The sequence below is a fragment of the Geotrypetes seraphini genome, chromosome 2 (genome assembly GCF_902459505.1).
Source record: "Geotrypetes seraphini chromosome 2, aGeoSer1.1, whole genome shotgun sequence".
Lineage (NCBI taxonomy): Eukaryota > Metazoa > Chordata > Amphibia > Gymnophiona > Dermophiidae > Geotrypetes > Geotrypetes seraphini.
In genome coordinates this window covers 492,164,767-492,190,271 of record NC_047085.1, presented here as the reverse complement: position 1 = coordinate 492,190,271, position 25,505 = coordinate 492,164,767, and the positions used below count along the sequence as shown (strand labels likewise).

At 46.3% G+C, this 25,505-nt stretch overlaps 1 protein-coding gene across 3 annotated transcripts in view; it reads left to right on the top strand.

Annotated features, from left to right (window-relative positions):
* NBEAL2 (neurobeachin like 2) overlaps positions 1–25,505 on the top strand; it is a 408,006-nt gene that overhangs the window by 249,698 nt on the left and 132,803 nt on the right. For all 3 annotated transcript variants that reach the window (XM_033931896.1, XM_033931894.1, XM_033931895.1), the window contains 7 exons: positions 2,227–2,398; positions 10,519–10,652; positions 13,383–13,542; positions 13,683–13,785; positions 20,341–20,494; positions 22,243–22,401; positions 24,108–24,267. In XM_033931896.1, the coding sequence (XP_033787787.1) occupies positions 2,227–2,398; positions 10,519–10,652; positions 13,383–13,542; positions 13,683–13,785; positions 20,341–20,494; positions 22,243–22,401; positions 24,108–24,267 (1,042 nt within the window). The remainder of the gene's footprint in view (positions 1–2,226; positions 2,399–10,518; positions 10,653–13,382; positions 13,543–13,682; positions 13,786–20,340; positions 20,495–22,242; positions 22,402–24,107; positions 24,268–25,505) is intronic.

Below are 25,505 nucleotides of genomic sequence, written 5' to 3'. Positions count from 1 at the left end.
GTTTCGCTGCCTGCGTTGCTAGGAGGCCGTCGTACATATTCTTTCGCTGAGTTCCCTTGAGTGGGGGATAGGCGAATAGGTTCTTGGTTCTTCTTGGTCTGGATGTGCAGTTGAAATTAAGGCGGTTGTTAAGGTAGGTGGGTGCGGATCCGTTTATTGCTTTGTATAGTAGACAATAAAATTTGAATTGGATTCGGGCATTTAATGGTAACCAGTGAGAGGCTAGGTAGGCATTGGTGATATGATCGACCAGTATAAACTGGTTTCAGTTCATATGCTGAGATGCTAATGTGTGGCATGTGAGTGTGTATTCTCAAGGACACCAACCAGTGCTGGAAAGACAGTGAACAGTGCGGAAAGGAAAATGCAAGTCAGCGAGATACTCCCATCTGGGAACCTAAGAACTGATAAAGTGATGCTGTACCCGTGTGAAGAATGGAAACTTCAAGAAGAAGAAAGTTCTAGACGCTATGCCTATCCAGGGCCCCCCAGGGAAGAATGGAGTTGTGGACTAGAAGAGGGAGTTAGATAGGCATTTGGTTTATCCAGTAGGGTGGTACATTAATAGCCAGGGGAAGGTCTTACTATAAAGAGATACTTTTTGTGGGAAGAATGGAGGCGTGGCCTAGGAGAGAAGGTTAGATAGGCATTTGATTTATCCAATAGGTACATAATAGCCAGGGGATGGTCTTACTAGAAAAAGATACTTTCTGTATAAAACCCCCATGCTCTGGCAGAGTCTCTTTAGAGAAACTGCGCCATGCTTGCAGAAAGATGCCGGCACTGTTGGTATGAGGTTTTTTTCTCTCCATTGTATATGTCCAAACTGATTAATTTCTGATTTGACAAATGCTGCTATAATACTAATTACTAGAATAAAAAGTTATTTGCTTTGGATATATTGTAATATTTTTGGGTTTTATTTTTATATTTGGGTTTTTTTTTCCATTACATCGGACACTCCCCGTGAAGAAAAGGTAGCAGCCTTTTACTTCACTGGGTGTTTTGGCACTAGCAAAAAATAAGTTTGTCACGCTTCCTATCACTCTCCCTCTGTCTCTATGTGATAGGGTGTATAGGACAATAGCGGGCCTCCTTATGCACAGTCTCGCACAGGGACACATGAAGAGGTCTAGGCCTGGAAAACTGAGCCAGGGAAAACTGAGCCAGGGAAAATAAAAAGGGCTAGGGAAACAAGAGAGGCCCCAGGTCAAGAAGAAGCAGAGTAAACCCACAAGATATATGAGGGACCATTGATAAGTTCTCAGCAGACCTCCTGAGTAAACTCACAAGATATATGAGGGGCCGCTGATAAGTTCTCAGCCCAACAAGAAGGTTGGGCTGAGAACTTTTCAGCGGCCCTTCGTATTGTGATGTCATAATGCCTCATTCCATCAGTGCTTAAGAGCCAGCCTCATCGGTGATGTCACAATGGCTTGGTTTCCCTATACTTGTGCCCATTTCTAGATGCATTGAAATGAAAAGTGTCAAGAAAAGTGTGGAATAACTTGTAGGTTTCATGGCTCCACATCATTCTCCTCTTGGTTGGACTGAGAACTTTTCAGTGGCCTCTCGTATATTTGCAGAGGGGCAGCTGGGAGATAGGAAAAGCTTTTATCTTTCAAGCTCTCTGCATACTGTTGTTCTTCTGTGGTCTAGTAAGAACCGGATCCCTTTCTTTGAGTGCTATTGAAAATTAAGCTACAGTATTTCCCCCAAATTCTATAAATGACTTCAAAGTTAGATGCACAGTTGTACACGCAGCTATAGAATGGGACTGGTTACGTACGTAACGTAATTAATTGGCTCCTGCCTTCAGTGCCATCATTTTCAAAATAACAGTGCCCTGCCTTGCATGGTGCAATCCGGGATACGCCAAATAGAGTCGATCTGCCATATAAGGGAATTTCCAGAAATTGACAGTGGCAGCTAATAAAAGATGTTGGTTCATGATATCTGCACCTTAAGTAATAACACATTTTTTATTCTTCTTTTTACTGTGCTGTAAGTAAGAGGGTAGTATTTTAGCTGCATAATTAGGTAAGAAGCGCATTCACATATTCTCTGTGTGAACTTTAAAGCAAAAGTATGCTTGCAGTTCTATTTTGAAAATGACCACAGGAAAACTATTTGCTTATCTGCTTTTCAGGGCACATAGGTGTGCTAGGTTAAAAAAATATGCCTTGGTTTGAATGTTTATTAGGATGCCTCTTGTCCTCACTACAGGATGTGATAAACTGTGTAGGTGGTCTGGGCGTGCTTCTTCCTCTCCTCCACCAGGTGGCCACACACAGAACAGAAGCAGAAGGTGACCAGGAGACTCATGATTTGGTTGGTCCAGAGTTGACATCCTCAAAGAATGCCCAGGGAATGCTGCTGCCTCTTGGGAAATCTGCAGGTAATGGAATCGGAACCCTCTTTTTCATGGATGTGTTGCTCCAATTGCTTCCAGCATTCTTTTCCATTTCCTTGATTGTTTACATGCTTCCATCCTTTTTTCATAGATGTAATTTATCTGCTTTGTTGGAGGGGTGAAGGGGTAGGGAGTCTGGATTAGTGGGAGTGGGGGGAGGAAGATGATCTCCCCCCCACCCTTCAGACTGATAAGGCTGAGGGTCAAGGATTTAAAATAATCTTAGTCGCAGCTCTGGCAGGCATTACCTTTCACAGAATAATGATGCTCTTGAGCATGTGTGTTATCCAGGTCTTTTCTTTCCACTATGACCGTTGAAAGTATTGTTGTGTTACAGGGCCTTGCACTCTGGGGTTTTGAAGGAGGCTGTAAAGAGTCCTTAATTCTGTTCTGAAAAGATGTAAATTTTAATCTTATACCATCTGAAATCTGCAATAATTTTACTCTTTATTTTATGAACTTTATTTCCTTTTTTGTCTAGCTAGAAAAGTCCATACCAGTGGGTTATGGAGGAAAAAGAACATAATTTTTAATGATATCACCAGTATAAGAAGAGGTGCAGCATAGAGCTAGTCAGTATTTCTCTACATCCAGCAGATAGTGCTTTGCGGGTTTCGCACTTCCACATGGGTATAGCCTCTGTCAGGCTGGGGAAGTTCTTTACCTTTGTGGGCCTTACAATGCATTCCCATCAGGCAGGGGCACAGACGGTTCCTTTGATACCACATATTCAGCAAGTGCCATCAGTTCCAGACTCTACTATTTGGTTTCGCCACAGTCCCTAAGCCTTTTCAAAAGCCACGGTAGCAGTCACAGCCTTCCTTTATAAAGATGAGGTCTGGGAGTATCCCAATCTGGATGATTGGCTGATTGGAGCTAGCTTGGCAGAGGAGTTCCAGTCTGTGGCAGGCAAGGCCATCTAGATCTTAGAATGTCTGCGCTTGATGATACTACCCAAAGAGTTGTCTTACTCCATTACAGTATCTGGACTACTTAGGGGCTTGCTTTCATACAAAACAGGAAAAGATGGTCAAGATTCAGAGCTAGAATAGATTCTTCTGCAGCCAGTCAGCTTGGGATTACCAGCAGCCCCTGGGATCGATGACTGCACCCTAGAAGTAGCATTTTGGGCACGGGCGCACATTTGGCCCCTTCAGAAAGTGGTCATCTCATCGGCTCCTTCAGAGAGTGGTCCTCTCATGCTAGGAGTCTAAAATCCCAAAATTTAGAGGCCCATCTCCTACTGTCAGCGTTCCACAAACTCTAGTTTAGGGACTTCTCTGCTCATCTGTTGAAAGAGGAAAAAACCCAGGGTCCAACTGTCTACAGTGAAAAACAATCCAGAACAAACAAACCAAAAACTGCAGACTTTGTACACGATGCAGGCAGACTTTATTATGACAAATGAATCTTTGATTAAAAACCTTTTACCAGGTGAGGGTACCAACACGGTCCGTGTTTCGGACTAACCTTCGTCAGGGGTCCACTTTTGATAAAAGGGAAAATTATCAAAAGAAAAAAGCCTTGGACAAATAACGATGAGTAACACGCTGAAAAAACCGCCAGAGTGTTGGGTCCCTCACCTGGTAAAAGGTTTTTAATCAAAGATTCATTTGTCATAATAAAGTCTGCCTGCATCGTGTACAAAGTCTGCAGTTTTTGGTTTGTTTGTCCCATCTGTTGAAAGAGCCACTCTGGAGTGGACGATAGTAGCCACTGATGCCAGCCTTAAGGGGATGTGGTTGGGCTATCAGTCGCTTAGAGATGAGGGCCATTCACTTCTCTTCAAGGATTTCTCCCTCGACTTCAGGGGAGTGGTGAAGGTCCTCTTGGAATGTAACAGCAGGCAACCTATCTACAAAATCTGTATGATCCAGTCCGAACAAAAACACGGCAGATCACCGTGATGAAAATATAAACAATATTTTTGGAAGTCAATATGGGGACAGATTAATAACATACTGGAATCATCCATTCCATTGACATACGAGGTAGTTATATGCAGAACTTTGCTGCATATTAAGCCCCCCAAGGACCGCTATAAATGCCGGCTTTTCTCAATTATGACAGGGATAGCCATGCAAATGGTAACTCGCAATTGGAAAAATTGTGATGAACTTAATTTTCCTTTTTGATGGGCGAATTTATGTTTAACCTATAGGTATGAGAAAATGAATGCTGACATGTTAGGGCATTCTAAGATTTTTTACTTAGTTTGGGGTCCATTGACGTCTTTTGTAACATTGCTATAGTTCTCTTTATCCTTCTATTTGATGATATAATTTAGACATATCCGGTGGGGGGGGGGGGGGAGGGAGGGGAGGGATATATCTTTACGGTGATTCCTTGATGTAAATGTTGGTTGGGTGGGGGGTTTATATTATTGCATTGCTACTGATTGAATTTAAGTGCTTATTTGTTGATATCACTGATATGAATATTGCAGTGGCGTACTAAGGAGGGGTGGGAGGGGGGGGCGGTGCGCCCAGGGTGCCAGCCCTGAGGGGATGCTCCCGGCCTTGCCGTTCAGTCCCCCCCCACCCCCGAAGGACCGCTCGCCCCACTGACCTTCCTGCACCACCTGTGAAGCAGCCCGCAGCAGGATCGCGATGTCAGCGATCCCTGAGCTGCTTGGGCGCTGCTTCCTGCGCCGCGGTCCCGCCCCTCCTCTGACATCAGGCCTTCAAGGGGGGGACAGACCTTCAAGGGGGGTGCAGACCTTCAAGGGGGGTGCAGGCCTTCAAGGGGGGTGCAGGCCTTCAAGGGGTGCAGGCCTTCAAGGGGGAGGGACAGGCCTTCAAGAGGGGCAGGCAGGCCTTCAAGGGGGGGCAAGCAGGCCTTCAAGGGGGGGACAGGCCTACAAGGGGGTGGGACAGGCCTTCGGGGAGGTGCAGGCCTTCGGGGGGGGGTGTAGGCCTTTGTGGGGGTGCAGACCTTCAAGGGGGGGGACAGGCCTTCAAGGGGGGGACAGGCCTACAAGGGGGTGGGACAAGCCTTCAGGGGGGGGACAGGCCTTCGGGGGGGTGCAGGTCTTCGGGGGGGGGTGCAGACCTTCAAGGGGGTGCAGGCCTTCAAGGGGGGTGCAGGCCTTCGGGGGGAGTGTAGACCTTCAAGGGGGTGCAGGCCTTCAAGGGGGGGGACAGGCCTTCTAGGGGGGGACAGGCAGGCAGGCATTCAAGGGGGGACAGGCCTACAAGGGAGGACAAGCTACAAGGGGGTGGGGCAGGCCTTCAAGGGGGGTGCAGGCCTTCGGGGGGGGTGCAGACCTTCAAGGGGGTGCAGGCCTTCAAGGGGGGGACAGGCAGGCAGGCCTTCAAGGGGGGGGCAGGCCTTCAAGGGGGGACAGGCCTACAAGGGGGTGGGACAGGCCTTCAAGGGGGGACAGGCAGACCTTTAAGGGGGGACAGGCCTTTGGGGGGGACCCTGGTTTAGAAGTACACAGAGGGAAGGGGGTGTTCAAAGAGACGTGCATATGCCAAACTTTGGGGGGGGGAAGAAATAATGGGTCTGAAAATAGAGGAGAGGGAGAGAGATGATGGACCATGGGATTTAGGGAGGGAAGGAACAGAAAGGGAGAGAAATTGGACACAAGGGATGGTGTGGAGGAGAAATAGAGATACTGGATAGGAGGGTAATTAGGAAAAGAAAGGGAGAGTTGGTGGACTCTGGGGTGGTGGGGAAGGAGGGAGAGATGCCGGATGAAAGGGTAGTTAAGAAAAGGTGGATCTGTGGAGGGAGATGAAAAAAAGGAAAGATACCAGACTTCCTGGGAAGGGAAGGGAAATGGAAAGGGAGGACAGAGTTGGCAGATGGATGGTTAGCATGCAGAAAGAAGGAGACCCTGGCAAGCAAGTTATCAGAAGAAAACCAGAGCCTTGGACCAACAAGATTTGAAATATAACCAGACAACAAAAGGTAGAAAAATTAATTTTATTTTCTGTTTTGTAATTATAATATGTCAGATTTGAAATGTGTATCCTGCCAGAGCTGTTGTTGGACTGCAAACGTGAGCTAGGATTTAACAGAGAGAGGAAAAGTCCTTTTTGTTTCTTTATTTTATTTACACCACAGCGCCAGTGTGGTTAGGAGAAGCCAAAGAGGGTGAAAAAGCTATAAAACCCACCAGGAGTTTTGAAAAAAATCACCCAACTGGGCAGGAAAATCGAATTGAAAAACCAATTCAATAGGCTGAATCGAATCAAAATTTTTTTTTCCTGAATCTGGCAGCATTAGTTTGCGCTACTGTCTTAGACTTTAGGATTGGGGAGAGATGGCATCCTCAGTACTTTATAATGCAAGTGAAAGAAGGATTTGGTCAGACTTTTGAAGGGTCTGCAGAAAAAAAATATTGTATAGGCCGGGGACATGAGACAGCAGGAAATGGGAACTTTTCTTCCTTCTATTTTTGTGAATGGAAAGGCTGAGGATGTCAGAGAGGTCAGTTAAAATATGTGCTTTATAAGAAAATATAATAATGTGTTTTATAAAGTTTATAGCATAGCTGGCCTACCCAGTGAGGTGTTCCTAGTGGTGATGGTGGCAGCGTGTCAATGTGTTGAGAGGAAGAGGTGGTCTGGGAAATTCTGCTGAGCAAACTCCGGGCCCTTTCCACCCCCCAGTTAGTCCACTCCACTCAATTGGTTCACACACTGAGTGGGTCTTTGGGTGTTGTTTTGGGATCTCTTCCAGTGGTTTATCTCCTTCTGGTCCAAGGAAGGAAACTTTGTTATCCTTAGCATTGACCTACAGAATATGTTTGTAACAGCGCTGCTTGTGTGGCATTAGGCTATGTAGTGATCGAAAGAAAAAAACAGACCTTTGCACATTTTTGCACTATATGGTGGGTGTATGAGGAGATTCACATTTCCTGCACATCTAAGTCCATGTGAAGTTACCTTGTGCTGTATTTGACATCTAGCAAGGTCTCTGTTTGAAAGGAAAGATCTAAACTTAAAAATGAAGTGGCCAGAAGTTATGGTAAAAGCAGATAGTGTAGCTGGTTTTAAGAAAGATTTGGACAAATTCCTGGAGGAAAAGTCCATAATCTGTTATTAAGACATGGGGGAAGTGTCTGCTTGCCCTGGATCGGTAGCATGGAATGTTGCTACTCTTTGGGTTTTGACCAGGTATTAGTGTCCTGGATTGGCTACCATGAGAATGGGCTACTGGGCATGATGGACCATTGGTCTGACCCAGTTAGGCTATTCTTATGTTATGTTCTCATCTGTAGGGGCCTTTGTTTTCACTTCTTATTTTAATGTATTTTTTTTCTGGGAACTTATCAGTGTTTTTTATAATGGGAACAAAAATGGAAGAGAATTAATGTATGTGGGATGAGGGGGTAACTAATTTCTTCAGCTAAATAATTCAATCCACTTCAAACAGACATAGGAGAACTCATGCACCATTCACACACCCTCCAACCAAAAACGTCAAAAGAAAAAAACTGTTCGACAACCTCCTAGCCATTCGAGCTGCAACACTCGACCCCCAACTCTACAACCAATTGACATCGACCACAGACTACAAAACCTTCAAAAAGAAATAAAAACCCTTCTATTCAAAAAACACATAAAATCGAACTAACACAATCAGAACTGTCCCAAGCATCACCTGCAACTACTCCATATGTACTTCTGATGTCATGACAATTCAGACATAATTTATGTTATGTTATGTTTGGAATATAAGAAAATTTTCACTGCCTGTTTCTATTCTGACCATTTATTCCGTTTCATGGTCATTACAAAAAAATATTTTTTTACATGGGGGGGGTGTCAAAAAATGATGGGCCCCAGGTGCCACATACCCTAGGTACGCCACTGGAATATTGTATTGCACTTTTTGTTAGTTATGGAAAATCAATAAAGATTAAAAAACAAAATATAAACAATATTTGTTAAAACACTCCTATTAGATCGACATGGCCATGTTTCGTCCCCCTTGGGGCTGTATCAGTGGCTAAATTACACTGTAAAATAAATAACTACAAACCATATTACAGTATGGGTAATAAAACCACAAAAGCTCTACTTAAAATATCAACTGTGATATAAAACATTACATCTTTATACACATCAGTATAAAAACATTTACATACCCAGAAAGTGCTACTCCAAGATCTCATTTATCTGGCAGTTACTAAAAACAAATGCATAGCATGACAAATAATGCCAATTGTACAACATTGTTAAAAATATCAGTCAAGAAACTACTGAAGAATCTGTTCAAAAAGCAAAATTTCAGATTAAACAGGAATTAAATAACATGTTACCAAGTTGTTGCCAGTCAGCTCTAGAATAAAACATGTTAAACACAGCTGCTGTGAGCTCTAGTCTGTTGTACAAGCATCGGGGGGGTCAGAGGTCAAATTCTAACAGACCTGTTCTTTTAAACAAGAGACTCACGGCCTCTTTTACAAAGCCACGCTAGCGGCTGCAGTGTGCTAACGACCCCGAAGGCCATAGAGATTTAAAGGGCTTCGGGGCTGTTGCCGCGCGGCCTTGTAAAACAGGCCATCAGTCATGAACCAGCAAAGTAAAAAAACAAACAAACAAACAACAATTCAGTGTAAAAAAAAACAAAACCAGATGATAGTGACTATAATGCTAAAAAACCAATATATAAAATTATGATTTGGGTGTGATTAAAACCACTTTCATTTTTAAATTGAAGAGTCTCTTGTCGTTGGGGGCGCATGAGAGGAGGTTGTAAGGTTTTTTTTCCTCTCTCTCTGCTCTATCTGTGTTGGGGTTTACTTGTCCTCCTGCTTCATGGAATGCGGGAGCTGTATCTCGGAAGACTAGCAGAGTTCGTAGTTTTCCGAGTTTGTGCTAAGGTAACGCTTTGAGATGGGATTGGGTGGGTTGGGGGGTATTATAGTTTGGTACATTGAGATGTTGGTTTCTTTTTTCATATTGGAATTGCTGTTGCAGTGCACTATTGTGTCTCTCGATTTGTCTGACTTTTGGATGTGGTCCACTTTCTTGATGTTGTCTTTGTATTATTGCACTGCATTCTGGAGGATGCTCCCTGCTTCGGGTAGGGGGTGGGGAGAGATAAGCTGTTTACTTTTGCTTGTTGTTCCACGTCTGTATGAGACTTGTTTTGGTCTGAGGCTATGCCCTGAGTGCTTGTTTGTACTTTATTTTGAAAACCAATAAAAATTGTTGTACCTTAAATTGAAGAGTCTGTTGTTAAAAATAAATTTCTGGCAACTATAAAAAAATTTTAAACAAAATATATTACTTTAAATTGGATTATCCCAATTTTAAGTGCAATTTTACTTCCACACTTCAATGTCAGTGCGTTCCAGTGATGTAATCAAAAGCGCTGATCCATAGGAATCCATATTTATAATATATAAACATGTTAAACCTTTAACTATATGTACTAGAACAAAGTTGTATAAATACCAGAAAAAAAACACACAATAAATAATGATAAAAACAGCACAATACAATAGAATAATAAATAAAGAGTAATACAATAGAATAATAATAAAGAGTAGAGCTGTGTATTTACCACTCCCTTTTTACTAAGCCGCAGTAAAATTATATGAGTGTCGGGGCATTTAGCGCTCTGGGCCGCGATAGAAACCTCTACTGCGTCTTAATAAAAGGGGGAGTTAATGCATTAATAATGCGATTAATGCATTAAGGGGTCCTTGTATTAAGGCATGCGCTAAATCGGTTAGTGCGCCTTAATAAAAGGTCTCCTAAATGTTTAACTGGGTTAGATATTTTAACACAATTGTCTTTCTTCCCCCTGCGCCCATCTAGTATTGTTCTCTCCCCCCACCCCACATTCTAAATTGTGCCGTTTTGCCTCATCACACCATTTGACCATCAGGATTTAAGGTGGACCCTAATATAAACCGAGACCCACATTTTTTGGCCCCAAAATCTCGGTTTATATTCAAGTATATATGGTAACTCACTGGTATGGACTGGTCTAGCAAGATTCAAGGAAAAGAAATTAACAGGTAAGAAAACAAATTTCACCATATATTAAATTTAACCTTGTTATCGCTGGAATGGTTTAAGTTCTTTGGGACTCATTTCTCTGACCCCTTTTTAATTTCTTTTCCCCTCCCCCTACCACAGAGGGCAGACTGGAGCGGAACAGTGTGGCAGCTTTCCTGCTAATGCTTAAGAATTTTATTCAGCACCACCCTGTGAACCAGGAGAGCCTGCTGCAGTGCCATGGACCAGCCATCATTGGTGCACTGCTGCAAAAGGTAAGTAGGACACTTGTGCTCCAGCTCTTGAGATAGCTGGTAAAAGGCATTCTTGGGATTTTTTTTTTTGTTACCCATGGATTCAAAAAACTCTAGTAGAAAGTTGTAAGAGTTGCAGATGGGAAGCCTGAGCGAGTGGTGTCTGTATTCCCTAAAGAATATCAGATTATTATCTTTTGATGCTAAAAAAACAAGACGATTGTGTCTCGGACAGCTGTTAACTCTGGCAAATATTATTTGAAGGTAAAAGTTTAGGAACCAATTTTTCAAAGGGATATGTGGTGTCAATCTCAATGTTTGCAGAGATTAGGAAAGCTGGTAAATTGGGCAGCAGTAAAATAGAGAATGACACAAGGACAAATTTGTCCCCATCCCCGCAGGAACTCAATTTCCCTGTGCGTTTTATCACTGTCCCTGCCCCCATTCCTGTAAGCTCTGCCTTGACTTCATAAGCCTCGAACAATTATGATTTTAAAGTGTTTGAGGCTTGTGTAGATGAGGACAGAGCTCGCAGGGATGGGGAAGGGAAAAGAAAAGAACTCGCGGGGACGGGGGAAAAATTTGTCCCCGTGTCATTCTCTACAGTAAAATAATGGGTGATTTCTGTTACCAAGAGGCAAACCTTCTCTCTTCCCTTGTGGGGAGGGAATCGGTCTCAAGAATCTGAAACTGCACAAAATGTGGAGATAAAAGTGCGTCTATTTCTCCATTTGAATTTGAAGATGCTGTTAGTGAAACAGGGTTCTCCTGTCGGGATTCTATAATTGCATTTAAGTTCAGCAATTGAGCCATCATTAGATAAGATATCGGAGATTGAGACTAAATTTTGAAATTATTGGCCAGTGACGATATGGCACGTAAAGCGTGCTGCTGTGAAAGTACTTGAGCAGTGAGTGGTGCCGTTGAGGTCACTGTGTGAGAGTGTCGAAACTGAGACAAAAAAAAATTGTGATGAGACTTGGTTGAAGTGAAGATCATTTAAGGTGTATGGATTGATCCCACGTATAAGTGAAACGTAAGTGGGAGTGTGTGGCGCAGTGGTTAAAGCTACAGCCTTAATACCCTGAGGGTTGTGGGTTCAAATCCCTCGCTGCTCCTGGTGACCCCGGGCAAGTCACTTAATCCCCTCATTGCCCCAGGTACACTAGATAGAGTTTGAGCCCGCCTGGACGGATAGGGAAATATGATAAAGTACCTGAATGTAAACCACTGAGGATATAAGTGATTGATAAATAAATTAATAAATAAGAGAGCCTGGAATAAGGTGAAATTGTGTTGAACATTGGCATTAGTCCTTTCAGTTTCTCCTGCTCATGTGGATTTCCAGATGATTCTAAACCAAATTTGGTTAGGCTTCAGTGCCATGAGCCTTTATTTATAAACCCTCTCCCCTCAGCATACACACACCAACAGCCCAGTCATTTAAGGGATAGTCCTCAGACAGGGGCCACTGATCACTGTTCCTTTAGGAGCCCCCGTCTGGCCACTGGGCTCCCTCCCCATTTCCAGTCCCCCTCCAAGCCAAACGGGCTTAGGATTTGTGCTTCAGTCTTCTGCATGGCACCGAACACCACCGGATCAGCCTGTATGCATCTACTATTTTAAAGTAACAAAAAGCCCCGTAGCTAGCTGAATCTGTGAATTAGCTTTTGTACAATTAAAAAGCTTGATTGGGAGTTGGGGAGAAAAGTAACAGGGGTTACAATAGAGTTGCAGCATTATTCTCAGTTAGGGCCATCAGATTGAGATGAGTATTGATATCGTAAGATATTTTGAGTAGACCAGAATAGCATAGCGGAGATCTCCCAGGCAGTTTTAGATGTATCCTCCGCTCATCAGCACAAAAGCGATAACTCAGTGAAACATCCAAGTCCTCTTTTCTAGCGACGTCTACAAGGTTTGGTTAAGTCTATGCTGGTTACTGCTGAGTCTCATAACTTTCTTGTGTGGCCTGCATGGTCTTCCTCTCTCTTGGAGTGTGTACTCCTGTTTAGGTGGCAAAACAACAGAATCCAAATAGCACCAAAAGGTTCCACAAAGGAAATGAAGCAGCAAAACAACAAAAAGATTGCGGAACAGAAGATCGGACGGACCAGTTTGTAGTTTAGCAAGCATCCAAATAACTTAAAAACAATAATCTTAAAAACAATCCACAAAGGGTGTATGCAGTTACAAGTGACCCACAGGAAATCAAATAATGTATAAAATTAAAATGACCCAACACGGGCTGTGTTTCGGCAAAATAAAAATGCCTTTCTCAGGGGTCTTATGAGGTCCTTGGCTGTCTTAAATCTAAAACCATAAAATCCAAGTAGTTAAGAGGCTACAAACAAGCAGCAAAGCTCACAAGACATTAGCCTTGGAGTCTTGTGAGTTGTGCCGCTTGTTTGTAGCCTCTTCACTTGGATTTTTTTGTGACTTTTATGTTTTTATATTTAAGACAGCCAAGGACCCTATAAGACCCCTGAGGAAGGCATTTTTATTTTGCCAAAACACAGCCCGCGTTGGGTCATTTGTATTTTATGCATTATTTGTTTTTTTTAATCTTGTAGGTCCCTTGTGACTTATACGCCCTTTGTGGATTGTTTTTATGATTATTACTTTTAAGTTATTTAGACATTTATTAGACTACAAACCGGTACATCCGATTTTCTGTTCCACAATCATTTTGTTGTTTTGCTCCTGTTTAGGTGAGCATGTTCCGATACTGGGATTCTTCCCCTCTCTTAGGTCACTAGTCTGATGATGGACATGAATGTGTTGATGGCATCCCAGATGTTGATGGACCAGGTGGCCTCTGAGGGCAACAGCCTGTTGCTCCACCTCCTGTATCAACACCTCCTCTTTGATTTCCGCATCTGGAGCAACAGTGACTTTGCTGTCAGATTAGGTAATGTGTCCTCTCTTATTTTATTTCATAAACTGCTTTAAGCTGATTGGATGAAAGCTCATAATGAAAATAAATAACACATAATATGCCTTCCCTGTTTTTCTCTTCTATTCTCCTGTTGTCCTGATTCGTGCTGACAGGTCACATTCAATACCTGTCTGGTATTGTAAAGGAGCACAAGCAGAAGGTCAGGAAGAAGTACGGGGCACAGTACCTCCTGGACTCCATTAGGAGGCATTATGGGTGAGTGGGCTCTGCTTACAGCAACAGCAGAAAGATGCTTTCCTGTTTGTCAACTTGCATAGTCAAGTAAATATACAATTCCAAGCAAAGCTTGCAACTTATCTTGGCTGAACTCAACAGATTCTCCGTTTTGATTCTGTCTTCCTCAGAAGCAGTCCTCAATTCTTAATACAGCCCAGCTTCACACAAGGCCAGCATTCTCCGCTTGCCATTAAAAATGCCAACCAGCCTTGAGTTAAGTTGGCTGTATTAAGAATTGAGGACTGCTTCTGAGGATGATAGTATCGAAATGTTGAGCAATGGCCTTGACTTCAGCCAAGATAGGCTGCAAGCTTTGCTTGGAATTGTATATTTACTTGACTTCTGCAAATTGGTACATGGTTTCCTTGCTCTGAGTTTGGTAATTTTGCAAAGATATAGATGAATGAAGAGACTTGATAAAGGATACCTTATATTCACATTTTTAGTTTGAGCACATGATTGGAAGGTACTGTGAGGTAGGGAGAGCGGTCATGAGTGAATATTTCATACTCTTGGACCTGGATCAGCCCTGCTGAAAGCTTTTCCTATTCACTATAATGTTTATAAAATGTATTTTGATTGAACTTTTTGGTTAGCAGGCAGGATTTGTAACAACTATTAGGGTTTCTTTAGCACTCTCCAGACCAGTAGAGGTTAACTTTACGAATGGGTATATATCTAATCATGACCAGCAGGTGGAGACTGAAAACAAAACTTTGGGACAGTATATCCTAGCCCCTCCTCTCTATTTCCCTCAGTCTTCTTTCAGTCTCCAGCAGGTGTTGAGTGATCTGTACCCATCTCCCTTGGTAGGGCTGTTGGAATTTGTTTAGGGGGTTTATTGTCCCTGTTTTTAGCCGGACGGAGCTTGGGCGGACTCTGTTTGGGGGTTCGTCCGACCTCGGGGGTGTCAAACCCGGCGGGTCACGAGCGGGGTCCCTCCCCCCACTTCTTCCACCTCCCCACATTTTTTTAGAGGAGCCTCAGCAGTATCCCTTGCCCCCTAAATCAAGCAAGGCATATTGCTTCGAGAGCCTGTGGAGTCTGTTCTGTAAAAAAAAAAAAAAAAAAAAATCCTGAGGTAGTGCTGGTCTGAAGGGTTGTTTCCCTTTAAGAAAACTGTATTTTACTGTATTTTTTCATGTAACCAGCACTTTTTTATAGCTAGGTCGCGTATGGAGCAATTGTGCCCTTCTCCGGGGGAGTAGGCCACAATTTTAGTCCAGCCGCGAGGCACTCGCGGCCGGCCTGAACTCGGCGGTTTGGGTCGGTGAGGTGGTGGAGCTCCGTCGGCAGCGGCTGCAGGCGCCCAGAGCTCCCCGCCGATGGTGCCTCGCGAGTCGGCTTGGAGCAGTGGGGAAGCCCGGTCTTCCACAACCGCCCACGGAGGGATTCCCCGAAGGATTCCCTCTCAGCTGATTTTTTGACAGCTGATGCCGGCTTGCCTGCTTTAGCGGCTGAGACTATTCAGGTTTCTCAGCCGCTTCAGGCTATGGAGGGAGTTTTTTTTGGCGGGAAAACCGCCATCTTCTCTGTCTGGCCCCTCCATTTTGTCTTCCACCTCAGGTGACCTTCCCCCTGTTTTGACTATGCAGGGGCAAGGTTCTGCTGGGTCCCCTGCTGTGGCAGGGAGTCCCTTGGGACCCTCGGGGGGTTTTTCTCCTGAATTTTTCTTTTCTTTATGCAGAGCCTATTTTCAGGCGGCTGGGGGTCCCGGTTGCGCCCAGGGGGTTTCGGGGGGTGGGTTTTCCTCCGCGCTCCCTGCGGCTTTGCCTCTTTCGTCTGGCGTGACGTCCCCTCCGCCGCCTCCCTTGTCCAAGCGTCCGCGGGTGTCGTGGGACGAGAATTTGTGGTCGGAGGAACGGGTCGGTCTGGAGGAGGACCTGGACCCTTCTGAGGAGTTCCAGGACTCTCTGGAGGGGACGGAAGCTGGCGGCGGGTTGTCGGATTTCCCGTTCTCCAGTGACGAGGCGTCCGTGGTGCGCCTTTTTCAGAAAGATGAGCTGCCTGACCTTATTCAACAGGTTTCTACGGTTTTGCGTTTTGAGGACGCGCCGCCGGAGACTCCGCGTGTGGGGGACCCCCTGTTACGGGGGATCCGTTCCGTTTCCCGCTCTTTTCCTATGCATCAGGATATTCGGGATATTATTCTGGAGCAGTGGAAAACGCCGGAGGCGCCGTTTCGGCTGGCGCGCAGCATGGCTCACCTGTATCCCATCCTGAAGGGGATCGGGCTACGTTAGCTTCGCCAGTCGTGGATGCGGTGGTCTCGGCAATTTCCAAGCGGCATACCGTGCCTGTTGAGGGCGGTTCTGCCTTGCGGGACCCTGAGGAGCGCAAATTGGAGAGCATCCTTAAGCAAAATTTTCAGGTCTCTGCCTTTGGGGTCCAGGCGGCTATTTGTGGGGGACTGGTCGCTCGCGCCGTGTTTCGGTGGGCGGAGCGGGTCTTGGATCGAGAGTCTGACGACTGGTCTCTGGTGGATCAGGAGGTTGCGAAGATTGAGATGGCGGCCTCATTCCTCTCAGATGCTCTATATGACTTGGTGCGGATATCGGCTAAGTCTATGGCTTTTGGCGTGGCCGCAAGGCGTGTGTTGTGGCTGCGCGCTTGGGCGGCGGATGCTGCGTCCAAAGCTAAGCTTACTAAATTTCCCTTTCGGGGGTCATTTTTGTTTGGAGAGGACTTGGATAAGTTGATTCAGACTCTGTCGGACTCGAAAGTTCCCCGTCTGCCGGAGGACCGTGCCCGCCCTGCGTCTCGGGGTGGTGCGGCCCGGGGGCGTTTGCGGGAATTTCGCAAGTATCGCCCTGGGCGTGGGGCTGTTTCTTTCCAGTCTCCGGGGTTTTCCCGGGGTCGGTTCTTCCAGCGCATGCAGCCCTTTCGGGGGGGCCCGTCGGTGGGCAGGGAATCCCTCCGCCGGTTCCCCCGCTTCCCGTCCTGCTCAATGACGCCTTGCCGGCGCCCCCTTTGGTTCCGGTGGGGGCCCGGCTGCGCGAATTTTTCCCCAAATGGGCCGAGATCACGTCCGATCAGTGGGTCCTGGAGGTGGTGCGGGACGGTTATGCCCTGGAGTTCGCCCGCTCTCTGCCGGATTTTTTCCTCGCTTCTCCGTGTCAGACTCCGGGGAAGACGCAGGCTTTTCGCCAGACCCTTCAGCGCTTGCTAGATCTCAGGGCAGTTGTTCCGGTGCCCCCTCCAGAGTGGGGCACGGGCAGGTACTCCATTTACTTTGTGGTGCCCAAAAAGGAGGGGACTTTTCGGCCCATCCTCGATTTAAAAGGGGTCAACAGGGCTCTCAAGATTCCCTCTTTCCGTATGGAACCTCTGCGGTCGGTCATTCTGGCGGTTCAGCCGGGGGAGTTTCTCACTTCTCTCGATCTGACGGAGGCCTACTTGCATGTTCCCATTCGGGCCTCTCATCAGCGTTTCCTGTGCTTTGCGATCTTGGGTCGGCACTTTCAGTTCTGTGCGCTTCCCTTTGGGCTGGCCACGGCTCCTCGGACGTTCACCAAGGTGATGGTGGTCGTCGCGGCAGCCTTGCGGTCGGAGGGTATCCTGGTACACCCCTACCTGGACGACTGGTTAATTCGGGCAAAGTCGTTGCAGGAAAGCTCCCGGGTTACTGCTCGGGTGGTGGAGTTTCTCCGGTCGCTGGGCTGGGTGGTCAACCTTTCCAAGAGTCGGTTGGTCCCGGCTCAGCGTCTGGAGTACCTAGGGGTGCTGTTCGACACCTCCTTGGGGAAGGTCTTCCTCCCAGAGGGCCGGGTGAGCAAATTGCAATCTCAGATTCGCCTGCTTTTGGCGTCCCGGTGTCCTCGGGCGCGAGATTTCCTCCAGGTCTTGGGGTCGATGGCGGCGTCCCTGGACGTGGTGAGGTGGGCGCGGGCCCACATGCGTCCTCTCCAGTATGCTCTGCTCCGGAGGTGGTCTCCCCAGAGGCACGGGATGGATGTTCCGGTTCCCCTGCGAGGCTTGGCGCGCTGCAGTCTGCGTTGGTGGCTCCAGACCCCTCACCTAGTTCAGGGGGTGGGTCTGGATCTCCCGCAGTGGACGGTGCTCCTGACGGATGCGAGTCTCCTGGGTTGGGGGGCTCAGTGTTTGGGTCACTCAGCTCAGGGCACCTGGTCCGCGGAGGAGGCCGCCTGGTCGATCAACGTGTTGGAGACCAGAGCGGTCCGTCTGGCGCTGTTGGCTTTCCACTCCCTGTTGCTGGGCAAGTCGGTCAGAGTGCTGTCGGACAATGCCACGGCGGTGGCTTATGTCAATCGTCAGGGGGGCACCAAGAGCACTCAGGTGGCGCAGGAGGCGGATCTGCTCATGGTTTGGGCGGAATCCCATCTGCTGGACCTCTCGGCCTCTCATATAGCCGGGGTAGAAAATGTTCAGGCAGACTTCCTCAGTCGTCACTTCCTAGATCCAGGAGAGTGGTGTCTCGGCGCCGAGGCGTTTCAGTTGATAGTGCAGGCTTGGGGGCAGCCCCTGATGGACCTGATGGCCACGGGTGGCAACGCCAAAGTGCCCCGCTTCTTCAGTCGTCGCAGGGACGGTCTGGCCGAGGGTCTGGATGCTCTGGTCCAGCAATGGCCAATGGAGGGGCTGTTGTATGTGTTCCCTCCTTGGCCGCTGGTGGGCAGGGTGCTTCTTCGCATTGTTCACCATCCGGGTTTGGTGGTGCTGGTGGCGCCGGATTGGCCTCGCCGTCCGTGGTATGCGGATCTGGTGAGGCACCTGGTAGCGGATCCTCTTCCTCTGCTTCTCTCGGACGACCTTCTGATGCAGGGTCCCATTCCCATGTTCGACCCGTCTCCCTTCTGTCTTACGGCGTGGCTCTTGAAAGGGGTCGCCTTAGCAAGAAGGGATATTCAGACAAGGTGATCTCTACACTGTTGGGGTCCCGGAGGCTTTCTACCTCTCGGGCTTATGTGCGGGTTTGGCGTCTCTTTGAGGAATGGTGTCGGGCGCGGGGAGTGACCTCTTTTCGCGCTTCTCTGCCTAACATTCTGGAGTTCTTGCAGGATGGCCTGGATAGAGGCCTGGCTTGGTCTTCTCTCCGGGTTCATCTTGCGGCCCTGTCGGCTTTTCGAGGGTTGGTGTCAGGTCAGCGTTTATCGGCTCTTCCTGATGTGATTCGGTTTTTGCGGGCGGCCAAGTTGCTTAGGCCTCCCCTACGGCCCTCGGTTCCCTCTTGGGATCTTAATCTGGTTCTCTCTGTTTTGGTGCGTCCGCCTTTCGAGCCCTTGGACGACTGTTCTTTGAAGGACCTTACTTTGAAGGCGGTCTTTTTGGTGGCCATTACTTCTGCTAGGCGTGTTTCTGAGCTGCAGGCTTTCTCTTGTAGGGCTCCCTTCTTGGAGTTTTCTAGGGAGCGGGTCGTCTTGCGGCCTGTTCCTTCCTTTCTGCCGAAGGTTGTTTCTCCTTTTCATGTCAATCAATCGGTGGTTCTCCCGGTCTTGGGTGGTCGGGAGGGCTCTTCTGAGCAACGGCAGCTGCGCAAATTGGATGTCGGTCGGGTCCTTCGCTCTTATGTGCAGCGGACCCAGGAATTCCGGAAGTCCGATCATCTCTTTGTCCTCCTGGCGGGTCCTCGTCGGGGAGCTGGCGCTTCTAAGGCTACTATTGCGCGCTGGATCAAGGAGACGATTGCTTCCGCTTATCTTCTGAAACAGCAGCCTGTTCCGGAGTTTCTCAAGGCTCATTCCACTCGGGGTCAGGCGGCTTCTTGGGCTGAGTCGTCGCTCGTGCCTCCAGTGGATATTTGTAAGGCTGCGGTTTGGTCCTCCTTGCATTCCTTTGTTCGTCATTATCGGGTTGATGTGCAGGCGCGTCGGGACGCGGTGTTCGGTGAGCGTGTACTGGTATCGGCCCTTCGGGGGTCCCGCCCGTGAGAGGGACTGCTTTGGTACGTCCCATTCGTAAAGTTAACCTCTACTGGTCTGGAGAGTGCTAAAGAAGGAGAAATTAGGTTCTTACCTGCTAATTTACTTTCTTTTAGCTTCTCCAGACCAGTAGAGGTCCCCACCCTGTCTGTTGTTGTTGTTGTTGGGGCTGTTGCGCGGGCAGTTTTTGGTTTTTGCTGCGGGTTCTAGTATTTTTCTAGGGCCGGGGAGAAGTGAAGAACAGCGGCTGTGGCTCGGCTGGCTTAGCTGGCGAGCTGTGGGGACATTCTTCCTTCGGGAATTTCTCCTCTGCATTTTCCAACAGCATTTTGGGTATGTTATTTGTTACTCCTTTCGGAGTATTGTTTTTTCTGTCTGTTGTTTTCCAGTTCTTGGTTCTGCTTGGCTATTCGGCAGACTGAGGGAAATAGAGAGGAGGGGCTAGGATATACTGTCCCAAAGTTTTGTTTTCAGTCTCCACCTGCTGGTCATGATTAGATATATACCCATTCGTAAAGTTAACCTCTACTGGTCTGGAGAAGCTAAAAGAAAGTAAATTAGCAGGTAAGAACCTAATTTCTCCTTATCTCCCCTTTGTTTTTGGGCTTAATAGTTATTCCATTTTAACCAAGGCAATTTGGTGTTCTGTTTTCAGAGCCCAGAAGGAGAATCAGATTACAGCAGATGATGTGAAAACTGTGCAGATCTCCCTCTTTAGCTTGATCAAAGATTTCCTGTCCAAGAACTTCTCTTCAGATGAGCTGCAAAGTGTCATGAACTACATGACAGCAGTGAAGGACGAAGACCAGGTACTGGTTGGTTGACTGATGGAGGATGTGGGTGACAGAGGTTTGGTTGACTAGTAGCAAATGTGGTGATGGAGGTTTGGTTAACCGATGGCAGATGTGATGAAGGAGGTTTGGTTGTCTGATGATGGATGGGTGACGGAGGTTAGGTTGACTGATGGTACATGGCAGTGAAGGTTAAATTGTCTTAAGCTGGGTGTGGTGATGGGATTAAATGTGCTGATAACAGGCTGAAGACGGCAATTTAACTTCTGTTACCATAGTTGCCACCCCTCAACCTACCTTCATGAAAATCCAGCATTAGCCAAGCTAACCTTCAGTGGCATATCAAGTGCTTTCAAGCCTCCAACCACACAAAAACCATTGTATAACCTAATCTTTACTATCATAGTTCCTCAACCCCAACTAACTTTCATCGCCATATCTGAAATCAAGGGACCTAAACTTGGAGACAATCTTCACCATATCTGAAATCAAGGGACCTAAACTTGGAGACAATCATCGCCATATCTGAAATCAAGGGACCTAAACTTGGAGACAATCTTCACCATATCTGAAATCAAGGGACCTAAACTTGGAGACAATCATCGCCATATCTGAAATCAAGGGACCTAAACTTGGAGACAATCTTCACCATATCTGAAATCAAGGGACCTAAACTTGGAGACAATCATCGCCATATCTGAAATCAAGGGACCTAAACTAGGAGACAACCATCATTATTGAGTCTAAACTCAAAAGGCATAACTAAAAATCAACCAAATTAACCTTCATCCTTATATCTACAAGCTAAATTAACTTTGAGCACCATATCAAATACCAAATTAGACAATCTTTGTACAGCGATCACTTGATATACCACAAGCATTATCAAAAGCATTATGAGCTAGTTACTTGTTCTGCATAAGATAAAGTTACTTACAATGGAAGTAGTGCATGCAGATTTGTCTCATACATATTCATTGTGAGTATTCTGAAAACCTGACTAGCTGGGTGTGTCCCACGAGAACTCCTTGCTCTAAATCATAACCCTAAAGTTGCCTAAAGTTCCACTAACTTAGCAAAAAACCTTTGTAAGATATCCGTTTCTGAACAGTAATTATGCCCTGTTTTTCTAATACTGGCAAAAAATGTTTAACTCTACGGTCAAACAGCTATCATGTCTCTCCGTGCCTCCAGTTATTTCAACTTGAAAACACTACTCCGTAGGTATAAACTCCTAGTAACCAGATCCTCAGAAACACCACCAGAGGCTCAAAACTTCATTGCCTCGGGCTTTAAGTGCTGCCTCCTCACTGGATCGATTTTTTTTTTTTTATATATATATATATATTTAAGTATTTTTAAATAAGTGCTTTCATCATACTAATAAGTGAAATTAAGTATTTTTAAATAAGTGCTTTCATCACACTAGTAAGTGAAATAAAAATGAACTAGGGCTAAAACTTTGATAAAGCTACCTAGCAAAACATGTGGCAGGACTACATAGAATAAAGCTATGTAACAATCTTTAATATATAAAAGAAAAATCGATCCAGTGACGAGGCAGCACGTAAAGCCCGAGGCAATGAAGTTTTGAGCCTCTGGTGGTGTTTCTGAGGATCTGGTTACTAGGAGTTTATACCTACGGAGTAGTGTTTTCAAGCTGAAATAACTGGAGGCACGGAGAGACATGATAGCTGTTTTTCAAAGGTGCAGTCTCGCTAGTCATCAGTAACGTGTCTTTCCTTCTCCCCTCTATGTGGTTGCAGGTGTGTGGAGCACTTGAGGTAATTCAGGGCCTGCTGAAAGGAAGTTCCTGTCAGGAGCAGATCTTCGGCATCTTGTTCGAGCCTGGGAACGTGGAGGCGCTTTACTCACTGCTGGTGCAGAAGAGGTTCTCCGATGACGTGCGGGAGAGAGTCTTCAGAGTAAGGCACACCTTTACTAGCTGGTTCTGGGGAGCTTTTTCTTGATATTGTTTTCAACCTTTATCTGCTCAAATGTGTTTGGATGAGGAAAGGGAAGGAAGAATTGATATATGAAAACACTTGTGCTAATGCTGTAAATAATGCAACCTAATCTAATCCTTAGGTTTGTATACCGCATCATCTCCACGTTCGTAGAGCTCGACGCGGTTTACAGTAGGAGAAATAGGAAGGAACTACAACAGAGGGTTAGAGGTAGAAGTGTGAAGAAAATTTAGAGGACTTGGGATGCCAAGATATAAGAGTTTCCTTGATTCCTAAGTTGGAGGGAGACTTACATTTTTTGAGAAAAGCCAGGTTTTCAGATGTTTGCGGAAAACTTGGAGAGAGCTCAAGTTCCGAAGAGGGGAGGTAAGGTTGTTCCAGAGCTCAGTGATTTTGAAGTGGAGGGAGGTCCCTAGCTTTCCTGTGTGGGAAATGCCTTTTAGCGAGGGGAAGGATAGTTTTAATTTGTGGGAGGATCTGGTGGTATTAGGGTTTAAGGAATTCCAAGAAAGAAGGATAAAGGGAGGGAGGATACCATATAGGATTTTGAAAGTTAAACAGGCGCATTTATAGTGGACCCTGGCGATTATCGGAAGCCAGTGGAGCTTGGCCAGGAGCGGGGAGACATGGTCAAATTTACTTTTAGCGAAGATGAGCTTGGCCGCGGCATTCTGAATCTGTTGGAGGTTTTTCTTAGTTAGGCTTAAGTAGATAGAGTTGCAATAGTCCAATCTGGAGAGGATGATGGATTGGACAAAGAGGGTAAAATGTTTTTGATGGAAGCAGGATCTAACTTTCCTCAGCATGTGAAGGCTGAAAAAGCATTTTTTTTACCAAGGATTGGAGGTGGTCATTGAAGGACAATGCGGAATCAATGATGATGCCCAAGACCTTGCTCAAGAACTCAAGCTGCAGAGAGGAGCCAGAGGGTAGTGGGATGGAGGTGGGAAGGTGATCTAGTTTTGGACCGAGCCAAAGAAGTCTTGTTTTGGACTCATTCAATTTCATTTGCACAGTGTGGGCATCCTATATTTTAAAAAAACTATTTCTGGGTATGGTATGTCGGAGTATGAATTTGGTTGGTCCCAGTAAACACCACATGGGGTCTGTACAGTTCCCTTTGTTATTTGCAATACCAGACTTGGCTACTGCATTCCCTGGCAGAGATGTTGTTCTTGTGATAATGTATTTCGTGCTATTCTGACTCCAGCCCTTGATATTAATAAGCCCATGACTTGCTGCTGAGCATTTTGAGAGTGTGTAGCCTGATCAGTGTGTAGTGAGGATGAGTGATGCCCGGGATGGGGGGTCCTCCTCCCCCACCCATCCCTGCCACACGCATGCCCCCCTTCCCTGGAACTGGTGGGAAGCAGGGCAAGTGAGGCAGGAATGGGGGGGGACACAAAATCAAAAGTTAGTCCAGGGCGCCCCAGCCTCTTGAGCCAGCCATGCCCTGACCTATCCATACCTAGTTTTGAGTCAACTGAATTTTGGTACCTTGTGAATTATGACACCTAAATTTGGCGCTCAGCCAGGAAAAAGCTGGCCATAGGTGCTTAATCCTTGACGATTTGTGCCTTGATATTCCGAGTGTTGACCTCAGACTGTAGTGCATTTGGGGATTCAGGCCCTTTCCCCCCTGACAGATGCCGTCTCTTGCCTAGATCCTGTTTAAGATGCTGAAGTTTGAGAAGGTGAATGAGAGGATCAAGCATCGGCTTAAGCTGAAGGACATTGGCTATCAGGGGCTCATCTCGTACTTGAACGAGATTCCGGTGTCCATGCTGCTCATTCGCTGCCTCTCAGAGCAAGTCTTGACCTCAGGTAAAGCCCTAGAGCCTCTGCAAGTAGGCCCAGGTATCATGTGCCTTCTACCTGTTGGTGACATTTGTCACTTTGTTCTGTTTTAATCCTTTCCCCCCCCCTTAAAAGCCTTTCTCCTTTTCTCACCCAACTATTCCATTACCATCCTCATTTCATGCCAAAGTGAAAGGTTAGTCCGGTCCTAGTCTGTTCTCAACAGAGGCCAAATTGGTGTGGGAGTTGAGGTGAGTGAGGGAGGGAAGACGGAAAACAAAACATTCCTGAGTAACACAGAGTTAGGAATCATCAGCTGGTTGTTTTGCTCAAGAGGCAGTATTCCAGCTGTATTTCTCACATTTCCTCTGATTAGTTTCAAGTTTAATGGAGATTTGATTAATCGCTTAATCATAATTCTAAGCGATGTACATAATAATAAAATTACAAAATGTGGGGAACAATACAATAGCAGCGTAGCGAGGGAAGGATACACTCGGGGTGGGGGCATCCAGCATTGCTGAACACTGTGAACCTCCTACACTCTTCTCCCCCCCCCACTTCCCCATATACCTCTTTGCGGGGCCAGCATCTCTCCTCCTTTCCACCTAGCCATTTCGCCAAATTTTCACCTGCAACAAGCGGCATCACCTACTTGCTGCTCACGCCGGCCTCAGCTCTCCCTCCAACGTCACTTCCTGGCCCCACAAGAAGGAAGTGACGTCAGAAGAGGAACTGTAGTCAGCGTGAGCAGCAGTTGGGAGATGCTGCTGGTGAAGATTTGTAGAGGTGGGTAGCTAGGAAAGAAGTGCCAGCTCACTCACCAAGACAGTACCCAGGGCGGTTTCCCCCCCCCCCTTCACTACACCACTACCTCTGATACATCGATCAAAAACTCTTAAGACTGAGGGGGACACATAGCACTAAAACCCCAGACGAGCTACATTGAGTCCCAGTTTTTGATTGTCTAACAGCAGTTACCACCAGAAGTTAGAGAAATACTTAGCCTGGTTGGTTGCCTCAGTACAGTAAGCTCTATACTACTAAATAAATTCTATGTAGCCCACCTTAGTACATTTACCACATAGGAAGTAATTTTATAAAATCATTCCCGTGCTTAAGCATGTAAATAATATGACATAATGGCATATACTTTGCCAGTGGATGTGAACTGGGGAAAAGTCGCATGTACACGTGGAGGTTGTACTAATTATTTATTTAAAAACTTTACCTGGCTTACAATATCACAGACACACCCAAAATTT